This window comes from Nomascus leucogenys, chromosome 1a (genome assembly GCF_006542625.1).
Source record: "Nomascus leucogenys isolate Asia chromosome 1a, Asia_NLE_v1, whole genome shotgun sequence".
In the NCBI taxonomy this organism is placed as follows: Eukaryota; Metazoa; Chordata; class Mammalia; order Primates; family Hylobatidae; genus Nomascus; species Nomascus leucogenys.
The window spans coordinates 607,908-620,378 of NC_044381.1; the positions used below are offsets into that span (position 1 = coordinate 607,908).

Consider the following 12,471-nt stretch of genomic DNA (forward strand, 5'->3'; position numbering starts at 1 on the left):
GGACAACTCATGCTAATGCCAGCAGCTCTGGATTCAATTCCAAATTTCTAGAAAGAGATGAATACATACAAGAGGTACATACTAAGTGCTCATTTAAGAAAAACTATTATTTTTATGAAAGACTCAACAAAGTACTTTCTTGGAAATAATAAACATTGTTACATCGCTTGATTTTAGTTGGCAAATTTGTATGACTATTGACATTAGTTTTTAAAGAACACACAGTGAAAAGTAATAGTGGCCGGCATGGTGGTTCACGCCTGCAATCCCAGCACTTTGGGAGGCCAAGGTGGGCGGATCACTTGAGGCCAGGAGTTTTAGACCAGCCTGGCCAATATGGCGAAATCCTCTCTCTCCTAAAAATACAAATTTTAGCCAGGGAGTGTTGGCACACGCCTGTGGTCCTGCTACTTGGGAGGCTGAGGCATGAGAATCACCTGAACCCAGGAGGCAGAGGTTGCAGTGAGCCGAGATAGTGCCGCTGCACTCCAGCCTGGGTGACAGAGCAAGACTCCATCTCCAAAGTAATAATAATAATAATACTGAAGATGGTAGCCAAGCTTGGAGATCTTCCAGGCATTCACAAAGAGAACGATTCTTCAGTATTACCTGTGAGTATTAACACAGCTCTGGGCTGTGACAATTTATATATTCTCAAAATGGTATGACTTCTTAGAAAACGAATGACAGTGATGGAAACCAATAGAACATTTTCAACAAATGCCCCCCAAAACTTCAAAGTTTTTGTTTTATCAGATCTTAGTGTTACTGTTTTAACACATCGTTTTTGTGTATGGGAACAAGCCCAGATTGCTTCAAATTTGGAACTTTAGAGGAGTAGCCAGAATGCCATTTAGATGAACAATCTTCTTCTATTTAAGTCTGAGGATTGACAAAATGTTCTCCTTTTCTCTTGTAAAGCAATTTTCTGGGACCCTTCCCAGGAAGTGGGTGAATACCTGGTCCCAGCACAAAAGATGACTTGGCTTCTTAAATGACCTTGGTTCTTCGATAGAGCAAGAAATGCAGGTTTCCTATTTTCCAGGACCTGGAGCCTTCCAAGGGAGAGAAGTCCCAGCACTGACGCCTATCACTAGCTTATGACCTTGGCGAGTTCTGAGAGCTCAAGATGCTGGCAAGGGAAATTTTCACTCAGGATATATCTTTCCTCTTCTGACTCTATCCTTGGACAAAAGCTTAGCATTCTCAGCCTGAGGCAGATCCATATTTTGAAGTTTTCTTGGCATGAAACTACACATTTCTGGTTGGTACTCAGCTTCATGACCCAGAGATGCTGGAAAAGGCCTTCAGCTGAGAAAGCTTGGATCAATTTTAGAAGTTTCTCCCCTGTACTGAGGCTAGAATCTTCCATCTCTCCTCTTGTAGTTAGCTCATTTAATTCTGAAAACTATATCCTTAGAGAGCTCCTATTATCAGCTGACTTTTACAGGTTATGAACGAGGGTCAGAGAGGCCACATGGCTTGTCTGTAAGGAGTAGGCAAGGGTCTCGAATGTGGGTTGTCAATCTTACATTCCTGTGCCTTTGTACTGCCAGGTCCAAACCTGGTGCGGCATCCCGGGCACGTTCTTGCTACTAATTCTCATGAAAAGCAGAACTACTGGTTTTCCCTTAAGCAATGTTTTCTACTCCTGTCTGCAGGTGGAAATTACTTGAGGATCTGTATTTAAAATGCAGGTTCTCAGGCTTCACATTGCCAGGGATTCAAAGTAGGGGTGGGGTGGAAAATCTGCATTTTTAACAACCTTCTGTTGTGATCCTGCCACAGCCAGCTCAGGGCAGTAAGGAAGCTCAGTGTAAGGGCAGAATAAAGCCACTTTGTCTTTCCAAGGCTGAGTGACCTAACTCCTTCAGATTTTCTATGGGGCATTTACTACTGAGTGTGGGAGAGAGAGAATTAGTCATTGTTTTCATGGGAGAGACTGATTAGCACAGTGGAAAGCGGCATACACTTTAGGGCAGGGGACTTGTCTTTTAGTTCCACTGTAAATTTTTTTTTTTTTTTGTCAGACTCTCACTCTGTCTCCCAGGCTGGAGTGCAGTGGCGTAATCTCAGCTCACTGCAACCTCTGCCTCCCAGGTTCAAGTGATTCTCCTGCCTCAGATTCCCAAGTAGCTGGGATTACAGGTGTCTGCCACCACACCCGGCTAATTTTTGTATTTTTAATAGAGACGGGGTTTCATCATGCTGGCCAGGCTGGTCTCAAACTCCTGACCTAAAGTGATCTGCCCACCTGCGCCTCCCAAAGTGTTGGGATTACAGGCATGGGCCACCACACCCGGCCTGTTTCATTGTAATTTAATTCAAGTGGAGAACTTTTCCAAGCTCCATGGGCACTGAATCAATCACTTAACCATGTCCTGGGCTCGGGGGTTTATCTTATCTGTCCCACCAGCCTAAAGTCACTTCAACCTGCAGAATGGCAGAGAAGGCAGTATTTTAAAGCCTTATACACTGAAAACTCTCTTGTGCTCCTTTAAAGGAAAATTATAGATAAGTATAAAGTGAGAGACTTTTAAGATTCCCTTCCAGTCCAGCCTACATGTTGCAATCGGCATAGCTGTCTAAAAACAAAGCTTGCTGCAGTGTCTGTAAGCTGACCTCCCACCATGCAGAATGTGGCATCCTATTTCCGGTTGACTCAAGTCCCTATTTCCGGTTGACTCAAGTCCCAGTATCCAAGATGCACAGGTAAAGGGCTTCAAGAATTGGCACCTCACCTGTATTTCCAATACTCCTTTTTGAAACTTCCTCCTCTACCCTACCCTATACATCAAAGGTCAGCAAACTACAGCCCATGGGCCAAATCTGGACTTAACTTTTTGTAATTAACGTTTTATTCAAACACAACCTTGCTCATTCGCTTATGTATTGCCTATAATTGCTTTTGTGCTACAATGGCAGATTTGAGTAATTGTGACAGAGATCTTTGTGGCCTCTTGGCCCCCAAAGCCTAAAATATTTACTATCTGGCCCTTTATGGAAAAAGTTTGCTGATCTCTGCTATAGAACCAATCTTTTTTAGATTTTTTGGACTATGACCTACAATAAACACATTTTTCCTTGTGACCTACTATACCCATACATGCATGTATGCATATTTATATGCACACAAGAACATTTCAAAAATAGTATCTTTACTACATGAAATGAACACGTCCCCACATTCCCTGCTCTCCCACCTCTATTCCTTCTTTGACATCACTCCCTCCATCTGGCAAGACCTTGCTCTTTCCTATTTGTACATCCGCTGCCCCAACCCTTCTGTAAGCACTCGTTTAACTTCCATCTCTCATAAGGTGTGCTTTAAACCTCCAGCCCAAAAGCACTGTCTCCTTTTGTCATCTCCCATAGCACATTTTCTACTCCTCAATTGCGGTGCTTCAAAGTTTATGCCTTGTAGAGCAAGTAACTATGCATCTCTCTTTTGTTCTTTCTTTTCTTTTTTTTTTTTAGACAGTGTCTTGCTGTGTTACCCAGACTGGAGTGGCATGGCTCATCATAGCTCACTGCAGCCTGGAACTCCTGGGTTCAAGAGATTCTTCTGCCTCAGCCTCCCAAGTAGCTGGGACTACATGCACATGCCACCGCCTGGCTAATTTTCTTTATTTTCTGTAGAGATGGGGTCTCACTTTGTTTCCCAGGCTGGTCCTAAACTCCTGAGCTCAAGTGATCCTCCCTCCTTGGCCTCCCAAGTGCATCTTTCTTATGTGCCCTAAAGTGCTCAGAAATTCTGAAGGGTGTGGTGTTGAACATTTTGTATTCTACACACCATCCAACACAATGCCTGGTACTCTGTCAGCACTGAATAAATGTTTATTGAATTGAAGTAGGCAAATATTTATTACTAAAAGTGTAACCTTACACATGAATGTTTATCCCTTTAATTGGAAACTAAAAGTCTATAATATATTGTAAACACTTAATAAATGCTTATAAAGACAGAGAAAAGGGATAACCTGTACTTACCAGTTTTCATTCCAGTTCCTAGATTTATTTTACTAACTAGTGGCAGAACTATTGTATACAATATATAATTTCTCATTTTTTGAGTTACAGTCACTGGCCTAAGCACACCAAAGAGGAAGGAAATCATTCTATTTTTTAGGGCCCCAGCAGAAAAAGGGTACACTAGTTTTGGCTGTCCCAAGCAGAGCTACCACCTGTATATCCTGAGTTCAGACAGTAGTACTTGAGAAAGCTTGATATGGGCTCTTTTTGTCCTAGAAAACAAACATGCATATGACATCTCTCGTGTACTATTAATTGTAGTGTTGGTAGGGTCCAACTGATTCATGTAAGAGAAAATATCCCAGAAAAAATTCCTTCATGAAGCCCAACATGACTTGAAATACTCATTATGATCATTTAGAGTGAATTTGTTATAATCTGTTTAAGTATGACCCATAGGACTTATTCTCAGAAATTCACTTATGAGTTAATACCAGGAAATCAATTATGATATTTCACTATATTCATATAACAAAAAAGAAAAACTATATTAATATATCACTAGATTCTGACAAGGTACCTGATAAATCCAGCAGTCATTGCTAATAAGACTCTAAGTAAATAGGAATGGGAACAATAGTCTATATAAGCATGATAAAGATTTTACCAATATTAAAAAGCAATTATCAAAACAGATGGTAAAATATTAATACTAAATCTATTGCCACTAAAATTATTAACTTTTTATTACTTAGTATTTTGAAGATGATAGCTAGTGAAATAAGATAAGACTATGAAATAAAGGGTGTATGCATGTTCTCACTTATAAGTGGGAGCTAAATGATGAGAACTTACGAACACAAAGAAGGAAACAACAGACACTGGGGTCTACTTGAGGAGTAGGGTGGGAGGAAAGAGAGGAGCAGAAAAGACAATTATTGGGTACTGGGCTTAATTCCTGGGTGATGAAATAATCTATACCACAAACCCCTGTGACATGACTTTGCTTAAGTAACAAACATTCACATGTGCACCTGAGCCAAGAAAGAAAGGAAGGAAGGAAGGAAGGAAGGAAGGAAGGAAGGAAGGAAGGAAGGAAGGAAGGAAGGAAGGGTGGGTTGTAGATATTAGGGGAAAAACACAAAAAATATTTTATTCATAGATTACATGGTTATATATTTTAAAATCCCAAGAGAATATAGAGTTTTTGGAAAAAATCCACTACAATTAATATGATAATTATATTAATAATTACTATAATGGCAACTAAGGAAGTTGCAAACCAGAGAAAAAGCATATTAATCAATAGCTTCTCTTCATATAAACATTAAGCAAATTAGAAAGGAAAATTAGGACAGCATCACCAAAATCAAAGCAATTTTAAAGCTCTATAGGAAATATGACCCAGTTTCTTCAATGAATAAATAATAAGGGCAAAATATAAAGAAGAGAAATGTAGATTAAAAGAGACTTAAGAGGCATATCACCCAATTACAGTGTAAGATCTTTTAGATCCAATTAGAACAAACTGTTAATGGGGAGGGGGAAAATGAGGATAGAGGAAATTATTAAGAAATTACTTTTAGAGTTCCACTTGTGTACTTCTCTTTAGGATATGCAAATCAGTAAGAGAAATCTATTCCCATCCTAGCAATGGTAAAAGGCCAGGAAATCTCAAACATGGTAAGTTTTCTTGAATTCAGAGATCTGAGACGACCACACAGTCAAGTGAATTCCAAAGAGAAGCCACTCCAAGGAGAGACAGATCCTGAAAATTCTCTCAGCTTTGGCAAAGCACAGGAGAAAGAGCAGGCTGCCATAAAAACCAGATAATAAGAAATCATGTAAGAGTTTAAAAAATTCTTAAAGGCCTAGTGTAGGCTTTCACATTACTTTAAAATCACCTGGGGTTCCAGATACAAGGGGCGCATTTTCAAGTTCTTTTCCACAGATTTCTACTGGGTCCTCACAAAAAATTAGGAACAAAAAAGGAATCTTGGTGGTACAGGTATGCAAGCGATGATCAGCTGCCCCTGGGAGACAAGGATGAAACCCTTCTGCTCCCCCAAACCCTTCTCTTACATGAAACAAATGCTTTATGCTCCTAGGTGTACACGCTGAAAACCTTCTCACCCCCAGGTCCAGAAAAAGATCTATTGTCTCTGAGAGACAGGCAAAGTAAAAACCCTTCTGCCTCTGGGGAGAGGGTAGGAAATCTTGTGCTCAGAATCCTGCACCAATACTAGTCAGAGGTCACTGCTACCAGGGAAGGTTTAAGAGCCTGGAGATAGAACTGTATTTTGTGTTACAGACTTGCAGTCACTACTGAAAACTGAGGGTGAAACAGGAACACTTAAAAACCTCTCCACTACCCTTCCCCAGTTCCAGTACGCAGTAAAAATATGCCACTGCTGGGGGAATTTGAAGCCTGTGGTACACTGAAGGTTAAAACAGAGAGTAAAACCCAAACCCAGATCACCGCTTGACTAGGTTAACTTAACCTTCCACACTAATTGCCCCAAAAAAGAGTTGTACCCATTTCTAGGAATAAATACAATTGACCTGAATATCTACTGTTCTTATCCACATATTATTCAGCATTCAATAAAAATTTATGAGATCTACAAAAAAACAGGAAAACTCAAACCATTGTCAAGAGATAAAGCAATCAGCTGAACCAAAGTCAGAGATGAACCAGAGACTGGAACTATCAGACAGAGTGTTTAAAACAACCATGTCTAATATGTTAAATGATCTAATGAAAAAGATAAACAATTGCATAAACAGATGGGGAATTTCAGAGAGCTGAAAACTGTTTTAAAAGAGTCAAAGAGAAATGCTAAAAAAAAAAAAAACACAGTATCAGAGAAGAATAATTCCTTCAACAGGCTCATCAGCAGATTGGACACAGCTAAGGAAAGAATCAGTGAACTTAAAGATGTTCCAATAGAGATGATCTAAACTGAAACACAAGAAGAAAAAAGGGAAGAAATAAATCAGAACAATGAACATAACAGCTCATTTGTCATCACAAGTTATCTAACACATGTGTAATTGGAGCCTCAGAAGGATAAGAGATGAAGAATGGGGAAGGAGAAATATTCGAAAAAACAATAGCTGAGCATTTCCTAAAATTAATGAACAACAACAAACAACGGAGCCAAGAATTCAAGAGAACCCCACATAGGGTTGAAAACATACATGCATACACCCCTAGACACGTTATTAATATGATTAGACTTTTGAAAATCAAAGATTAAAAAATATTGAAGTCAGCCAAAGGCAGGAGATTGGGGGGTACTTCACATACAGAGGAATAAATGTAAAAATTAAATCCGACTTCTTGGACATGATGCAAGCCAGAAAACAACTGGATGACGTATTTAAAGTATGTAAAAAAAGAAAATTTTTTAACATTTTAGGTGTGATAATGGTACTGTGGTTATGTGGTTTTTCTGAACAAGAGCCCTTATATGTAAAGATTCATCTTGAAATGCTTATGGATAAAACAATAAGCTACAGAGGACTGCTTCACAATAATCAGGGAGCAGCGTTCCCCTGCGGATGAGGGTAGAGATAAAGGAAGATTGATCACAAGTTTATGGTGGTTGAAATGGGAGTGACAGGAACATGGGGATTCAATGCGATATTCTCTCTACTTTCATATACTTTAAAATTTCCATAATAGAAATTTTTAAAGAAAGAGAAATTTCTAAAAAGAAGAAACAAAACGGACAAAAGAGGTAAGCATATCACGGCACATACTCTACTAGGTTTCTCTGATTTTTTGCCTCTACTTAACTGTTCCTCTGTAATTCACAGAAAGTTCACAGATCTCCAAACTGAGATCACAAAAGGCTGCAGCCACCGTCCCCAGTAATATCAACCCAACAAAGCCTACCAGTGCCAAAGCTCTCTTCCCCACACAGATTGCACCGTCCTGAGTCCATCAGATTTGAGAAGAATCTCCATCCAGCTGGGGTCTCATATACAGGGACCTTCATTGATTTGGCCACTCTGAAAAATGAAATTTGAGAAAAGTCAATTCATGTACCTCGTTTTCTGTTTTTTTCTCAGCACAGTAGGAAGACTTTAGGATCTACTAAATCCATCGCTAGATTTCAGAACAACTTCGGTAGTGTTGACAGATTTCAGGATATCAAGCCGTAAGTAAGAAAATAACAAACAACCCATTTCACTGGTTCTCAATTTTGCTTTCTCCACCATATAGAAAATATTAAGTTAATATACAGAATATTTTTTACATTTGTTTCACTTCTATATATTTTTCTTTATCTTTTTGGAAACAGTCCATGTGGGGATATCAGAATCTAAATTAAGAGGGCATTTGGGCACAAACACTTTGGAATATTGTTTAACAGCATCTACTAGAGATGAACTTACCCATATCCTATGAACCAGAAATTCAACTCCTAGAAATTACTAATGACATGTAGCGGACACTGTAATGCACTGCTGAGATTTACCCCCCCCACCCACCTGCTCCCCCTTAGACACACGCACACACACACACACACACTTTAGACATTTTAGGATAAAAATATGCATTCTACCAGCTACTAGGAATGCTGATTGCTGACAGCTCGCAGATGTGGCCCCTATTCTCTGTCAAAGAGAGATGTGTCACCCCAAATCATGTTCCCATGCCTGGGTTAATCCACATGCAATGACTGGTATAAAGGGGTATATAAAGACCTGGCCTCCTTGCCCCAATTTTGCACAACTCTAGAGGGCCATTTCAGCTCCAGAGCTCCCCACAGGTTGGCTGAGGCCTTCGTTGTGACTGCATTTCAATCCAACTTCTCTGTGTTCAATCCTCCTTCCTCACTCCCCTATAAGTTTTGATCTTGAATGCAACTTTGGTCTTAAAGGCAGAAAGGAATAAACTTCCTGAAAGCAAATATCTCTTAGAGCTGCTTCCTGGGGAACCCAGTGTGCAATATTGCTCAACAGGGTGTATATATAAGATTTTACAAGAATGATCATAGAATCACAATTTATAATAACTGAAACAATCCAAATGTCCATCAAAGTAGAATGGACAAATAATCTGTGATATACAATGTAATACCATAAATCCTATTGTGCAAATTATTGCTGTATGCAATAATTTCAATGAATCTCATAAATATAACCCAGACAGATCTGGCTTATGATGGTTTGACTTACAATTTTTCCCCTTTATGATTGGTTTATCCAGATACAATCCCATCATAAGTTGAGGAGCTCCTATGACTTATGGTGGGGTTGTGGTTTCTACTGAATGGCTATTACTTTTGCACCATCATAAAGTCAAAAATTCTTAACTTGAACCATCATACATCAGAGACTGTCTGCTGTGTGCATTAAATGCATTTTTGACTTAACAAAATTTTTTACTTAAGATGGGTTTATCAGGATGCAATGCCATCTTAAGTCAAAGAGCATCTGTATTAAGTAAAAGAAGTCAGTAACAAAGGTATATATACTGTATTGTTCCACTCACATAAAATTAAAAAACAGCCAAAACTTATCAATGCTGTCAAGTTTCAGGCTCAGAGAAGTCAAGTTTTTGTTCAAAGTTTCACAGAGCTAAGGGGCAGTGCTAGAATTGGGACCCAGATCTGCTTAATTTCTCCTCATGTTCCATTCCTTTACACCATCCTGTCTCTTCAAATGTCTTAGTGCTTCATGAGGGATGTAGATCTCAAAGCAGGCTAGGGAATAAGCTGGTACCACAGACATTGGCCTGAAGAGTTTCATCTTCCCCAACGCTAGCAACTGAAAGAGAAAAACACCAAATGCCTACGAACAGCAAGATTTAGTTATTTGAAGGCTGTGAGTGCAGGGGATGACCATAGAGTGGGATCAATGAGGATCTTGAGAAAGAAGAGGAAGAAAGACAAACACAGGATAAAATACGCCATGTAGTAATGATTCCTTTAGGTTGGCTTTGTGGCCAACTAAAGGAAAAAAAAACATCTAGAAACTCTTGCCGTGGGAAGGTGAACACCTCCCTTTTCACAAACCCCAAATACAATGAATGTGCTCAGGACTGAAAAACTGTGTGCTGCCTCTTCCAGTTTGCCTTGAAAAGCACTTTTCAGGTGGTCAGCTGTTACTTCAAATATTCCGTCTTCTCTCTTTTTCAATGGTTTAAGAAAGATATAGAATCATGCTTACATTCTGGTAGGAACAATGAAAGAAACCATCCACAAACTACACAGCAAAGGTAAATTTTCATTTACCTTTATTATAACATTATTTTCATGGTCAGAAGGCTATGGAAGGTCAGAATAACATGAATTTCATCATCAGAAGCTCAAGGAAGAGAGAAAAAGTCACACAGAAGCCTTCTGGGGCAGCACATAGTCAAGCCTGGGTGAAAGTTAATTCAACAAAGATGAATGCATGTGGATAACAAATAAAATGCGCAACATGGGGCAGAGGTGAGGGTGAGAGTGAGGGTACGGGGTGTGGGGATGTATGTTCTCTGACCAAAACATTCTTGTAGGTTCAAAGCCAAGTTGGCAGGTCTGAAGGGAGGGAAAAGGATTTCCCCAGCTCCCACCCTTTCCAATTAATCACTGTCAGGAGGTCATCAAGCTGAAAGCTGCGGCTGGATTTTAAAGGACCGGATACTTTTATAACTATGAGCTATCCAAGCCAAAATAACAATATGGGTAATCAAATTCCAGGATCCTGGCTATGAGTTAATTGTGTCCTAGGGTCAAAAAGGAATTTCCCTCTCTCCTCCCTCTCCTGAACTTGGGATTCATCCCAAACACAGCATTCAGCAGAAACCATGCATTAGATGGGTTTTTGGCAGAAGGCCCCTGGAATCTCTGAAATTCTCTACTACAAAAGCTGAAAACGCAGTTGCCCATGCTGAGGGGCTGAACCCTTCTCCCTAACTGCTTGCCATTGTGTGGGGGAGGTAAACATGAGAACTCACTTCCTAGGAAAGGCCAGAGTGTGAAGGGAAAAAAAGAAAAGTAACCTGGGCCACATTTTTCCTGCAAGTGAGAATGAGCCTGAAAACTATAAAACCTCCTAAAATGTGACTTAGGTTGGAAATTGTATCAACCTAGCTTTCCAACAGTTTCTGCCGCACTACTCCCTATGTGTTCTATTCTGCTAACAAGATGAATGATTTCCTATCTTCCAAATATGCCCTTAAATTTTGTTGTTGTATACTGCCCAGTCCTTTTTTGTTTGTTTGTTTGTTTGTTTTGAGACGGAGTCTCGCTCTGTCGCCCAGGCTGGAGTGCAGTGGTGCGATCTCGGCTCACTGCAAGCTCCGGGTTCACGCCATTCTCCTGACTCAGCCTCTCTGAGTAGCTGGGACTACAGGCGCCCGCCACCACGCCCGGCTAATTTTTTTGTATTTTTAGTAGAGACGGGGTTTCACTGTGGTCTCGATCTCCTGACCTCGTGATCCACCCGCCTCGGCCTCCCAAAGTGCTGGGATTACTCATTTTTCCAGGATTAATCCTCCTTTCCCACCTCTGTTAGAATACTTCAAGTTGCCTGAAGACCTACCTTAAATGCTTTTACAGCATAAAGCCTGTTATCCATTTTGTGCTCTTATAATGGGATAGCTGATACTAGATAATTTATATTAAAAAAATACAAATTTATTTCCCACAGTTCTAGAGGTTGGGAAGTCCGAGATCAAGGCACCAGCATCTGGTGTGGTGAAGGCCTTCCTGCTGCACATGGCAAAGGCAGCAGGAAAAGCTAGCCAAATGCTCTGTAAAGGCTTTTTTATAAGGGTCTTAATGCCATTAATGAGGAAGGAGCCCTCCTGGCCTGAACACCTCTTAAAGGCCCTATCTCTGAACACTATCATATTGGCAACACCTGAATTTTGGAGGGAATGAAGTTCCAACATGAATATTGAAAGCAACAAAAACATCCAGACCATAACAAAGCCTGTGGCAAAGACTGCTACGTGGTCAACAATCCATCTCATCTTTTCAGACACACAGGTGGACTGTAGTTCTCCACCTCCCTTGAAATTAGCTGTGGCCATGTGACTGAGTTCTAGCCAATGAAACTCAAGTTCTAGCCAATGGAACTCCTCTTTCACATCTGGCTATAAGATCTTTTCATTTTCCACGTTCTTTCTCCTTCTGCCAGCTTGATGTGGACAAGCCCAGCAATCTTAAAAGCCATATGTTGAAGATGGCTGACCCACGAGAGGGGAGGACCTGGATCTCTGAATCACCATTTGGAACAGAGTCAACTATGAATCAGGACCCACACCTGTTTTTAACTTTAGGGGACTGAAAACACCTTTTTATGTGTTTGGGTGGTTATACATCTTGGGGATAGTTTTATAGCAGCAGCGACACTATCTTAATGAATACAGTCCTTTCCTCATCACTGAAATCAGTCCAACGTGACCCTTCCTGCTGCGGAGCTTCTGTGGTATGGGTCTTTATGTTTACATTGTCCTTGCATACGCTGTGTGCTGACTGAACACTCTCCCTCCAC

The 12,471-nt window shown here is 40.3% G+C and overlaps 1 protein-coding gene across 1 annotated transcript in view; it reads right to left on the bottom strand.

Annotated features, from left to right (window-relative positions):
* The window catches only part of PGM5 (phosphoglucomutase 5), a 185,809-nt gene that overhangs the window by 64,745 nt on the left and 108,593 nt on the right, over window positions 1-12,471 (bottom strand). Inside the window, exon 7 of the mRNA XM_030810753.1 lies at window positions 7,874-7,989. Within this exon, the coding sequence (XP_030666613.1) occupies window positions 7,874-7,989 (116 nt within the window). The remainder of the gene's footprint in view (window positions 1-7,873; window positions 7,990-12,471) is intronic.